At 44.9% G+C, this 3,360-nt stretch overlaps 1 protein-coding gene across 2 annotated transcripts; it reads right to left on the bottom strand.

Annotated features, from left to right (window-relative positions):
* Nucleotides 1–1,502: 1,502 nt before the first annotated feature.
* On the bottom strand, nucleotides 1,503–2,669 carry LOC119293790 (calcium-transporting ATPase 5, plasma membrane-type-like). Of its 2 annotated transcripts, none has more exons than XM_037572149.1 (4): nucleotides 2,410–2,669; nucleotides 2,235–2,318; nucleotides 1,970–2,107; nucleotides 1,503–1,879 (listed from the first exon to the last, which is right to left on the bottom strand). In XM_037572149.1, exons 1-4 carry the CDS (start codon nucleotides 2,521–2,523, stop codon nucleotides 1,844–1,846), a joined length of 372 nt encoding a protein of 123 aa, XP_037428046.1. In that variant the 5' UTR covers nucleotides 2,524–2,669; the 3' UTR covers nucleotides 1,503–1,843. The 2 variants fall into 2 exon arrangements, with proteins under 2 accessions (XP_037428046.1, XP_037428047.1); XM_037572150.1 differs by having other exon boundaries at nucleotides 1,991–2,107.
* Nucleotides 2,670–3,360: the final 691 nt, after the last annotated feature.

Genomic DNA, 3,360 nt, shown 5'->3' with positions numbered 1-3,360 from the left:
GGAACTTTTAATATAAACCTTTCTTACCATGGAAATTAATGTAATAATAAGCTTACTATTTTTTTAAACACACATCAAACTACGCATCATACTGTTTTGCATTTCATTTTTGAACTGATGCAAATGTTTTTTTTTGCACCTACACATACCGATGCGACTGAACTTAAGGTCACTTAGGAAAACTGTGCAAAATGGGAGAGATAGGCATGCAAACAATGTATGCTCCAAACTGTTGTATCTTGGTCAAATCTAACAGAGAACAGTGCCTCCTGGTATCATATAGGTACTAAGCAAACAATTTTTTGTCAGCTAATTGAGCTCCCACGGTTCATCAAATTGTTCTAATGGTAAACTTTTAAAACAAAAATTCAACTCTCACAGGTACAACAATGGACAGGTTCAGTGCAAATAATTTCTGACCAAACTAACTCTTGCCACGGGGTGTGGAAAGGAGATGGGGGGGGTTCTCACTTGGGGGAAAGGAGGCATGGTGTCCGGTCGTGTAGGAGCATGGTAGCAGGGGTTGACCCCAATTCAGACGTCGTGATTTAAATGAACTCTCAGCAGTAGTATTTTTTGCACCCCCCCATCTCCTCTCAGCAGTAGTATTCATGGACTTGCTATTAAATACTCCCTCCATCCCAAAATAAGTGTCTTGAGCTTAGTACAAATTTGTACTAGAGCTAGTACAAAGTTGACACTTATTTTTGGGACGTAGGAGGTGGTGGTGGAGTGACGCCGGGATCCTTAATTACATCATGAACTCCTACACATAGTGTTTGTTTCTTATTTTTTGTACAGAGCATATGATTTGTGAGCCGCATAGGCGAGATAAATCATCCATTCTACACTTTCTGAACACTCGATATAGCAATACAAGAACTTACCGGAGAGATCACGATGAACTGATGGGGCTCTGAAATGTAGATGGCAAGGATGCACTCCGCCGCTCTGCTATGAGGGAGGTTTTCATTATCATTGACATCCTTATCATACTGAGCAGGAGAGATGTTGGTCATCTGGTCTGACCCCGCGTTGAGTTGTGAGGCTTGGACTCTTTTTGGCACGTCACCTGATGTGAGAACTGCAATCAAGTGGTAATTAAGGAAATGTTTTTTAGTATAGGCGCTAAACCAGAAAATGTGTTTCTATCTTTGTTTAACGAACTGATGTAATTTATTATACCGAACTTCTACTGCAGTGTACACATATATAACTGAATTATTATTGATTTCACTTTTTATATTGAACTGACACAAAAAATATTAGCAAAACTTGAACCTAACTTTGAGGAAGGTTCAGAACAAAAGATGATAAAATATAGCTCCAGTAGAATGGACTACTGTTATTCCAGAATGACCTGCTATAAAATGTGTCGATCGAACTTAGATAAAATTCAGACTATTGTTTAGTTTTTATACTATGAACTAATATAACTTTGTAGATCGAACTTTCTACAGAATAATAACCACAAACAAAAGAACCATGTCACGCACCTCCTTTTTATCCATTTCTTGTTGCCACTTTTTGTGATGCACTCAGATGCAAGAAATTTAGCAGCTGGGACGAGTGAGTTCTCTTCCAACACACACAGAATGAGTCAACAACAGGCTGACAGCCTCCCAGCGAGAGGAGGAAGGCCAGTGGAGCGCTGTGTCGTGCATTTTTACCAGCCGCCGCATGTGCTCCTCTATGAAGGAGCCCTAACTATCGAGGACCCCAGCGCAACACCACGTCCACCCGCAGCACGACGCCCCTTCCATTGTTGAACGGACTCGTAAGGCGATGGTGAACATTCTGGAGTGGTGGCGGTGAATGCCGTGACACGAGCACTGGAGGCAGTCTACAGAACGACCTCCACCACCATTAAGCCACACAGCTGAACCATAACATGTTAAAAGGAAGAAAAACATGTTCAAATTCGTGGATGAAAAAGTGCATGTGACGTAAATTATAAGTATAGCCTGACCTCCGGCTCAAATATGCTTACAGATGTATTCTGATCAATTCCTTCAATAATCATTGTTGATACAGCAGCAGATAGCTTCTGAGTGTTATCTGGAGGATCCATCTTCTCACCACCAAAGTATGCCTCAACAACAGTCATCTTAATAATGACAATGAAGAAAGTGGAAAGGAGTCAAGGCCCAAGCATATTTGAGAAATCATGAATCCTACCATGGAATTTCCATGTATTAAGACAAGGACAATACTAAAAAGAAATAGCTTTCCACCTGATTTAAAGTTAATGTTCCAGTCTTGTCAGTGCAAATTGTTGTTGCAGAACCCATTGTCTCGCATGCAGAAAGTCTCCTGACCTGTTAACAGATGGTTGAGAATGCATGAGACCAGCTGTTACTACAAGTAACACGGCACAGTAACAAACACAAGCAAGGAATAGCAGCATACCAGAGCTTTATCGCTCATCATTTTGCGCATCGAAAAGGCGAGCCTGACAAAAATATGTAGTGGTGCCACCTGTAGTGGTGTTTCTTCACCAGAGTCTTCAGATATGCTTGCCATCAACAAGCCCCATTCAGTGTTATTATTGCTGCTTTGTGTGGTGCCACCTCATGTCCTCATGCACGGGCACCACTGTTTCCTTTTTTACTTCTTCTAATATATACATTGAACAACTACTACCAATAATATAATTTGTAGACTGCCATCGTTTCTGCAAAGATGACAAATATTTATCTAACCAAAGAACTGAAGATTTTAGAAAATGTAAACTACTAACCAAATAACTAAAAAATTAGCAAAGGGGAACTAAAGAACTGCAGAATTTAGCGAATGAGGACTACTAACCAGATAACTTCAGTTTTTACAGAAGAAGTGGTTGGGATCTTGTGTTTGGCAGTGGGGAGCCGTGGCCGGAACATTGAGGAAGATGATATGCTCGAGCGCGATGGAGTTGTGGACGGCGCCAAGCACGTCCGTGGACTGACATCGCAGGTGCCGGTGCTGGAACCGGTAGCTCCATCTCTGGATTTACCCATGGCATCATGCTAGATGGCGAAAGGGTGCCTGGCGGCCAGGCCTTGCACGAACTGATGCCCGCGCATCACCTGGCCGGCCGGGACGAGGAGGTGGAGCCGCGCCGGCGGACGGGAAGTGGAGGCGCGCTGGAGAAGGGGAGGAGGTTGGGGCAGGGAGAATGAGGCCGGGCGGCGCTGCGCGCAGGGAGGGAGGCGGCGGCGCCCAGGTGGAAGGGGCGGCGATGCGCTGGGCGGCCGGTGGCTGGGGCGGCGGCACGCTGGGCAGCCGGGGCGGCGGCGCGATGGTGAGGCCGGTGGTCGGTGCGGCCAATCCACTCGCTGTGGAGGAAGGAAGGTGGGAGAAGTGGTGCGGCCGATCCAC

Source organism: Triticum dicoccoides, chromosome 4B (genome assembly GCF_002162155.2).
Source record: "Triticum dicoccoides isolate Atlit2015 ecotype Zavitan chromosome 4B, WEW_v2.0, whole genome shotgun sequence".
Lineage (NCBI taxonomy): Eukaryota > Viridiplantae > Streptophyta > Magnoliopsida > Poales > Poaceae > Triticum > Triticum dicoccoides.
This window is presented reverse-complemented; position numbering and strand designations above follow the sequence as displayed.

Bases quoted from the DNA above. Each gene is read 5' to 3' on its own strand.
- LOC119293790 (XM_037572149.1), bottom strand. From the start codon at position 2,523: ATGGCAAGCATATCTGAAGACTCTGGTGAAGAAACACCACTACAGGTG. The intron at 2,108-2,234 runs GTGGAAAGCTAT...GTCATTATTAAG, and splicing joins GAACATTAACTTTAAATCAG to ATGACTGTTGTTGAGGCATA. The intron at 1,880-1,969 runs GTCAGGCTATAC...GTTATGGTTCAG, and splicing joins TAAGCATATTTGAGCCGGAG to CTGTGTGGCTTAATGGTGGT.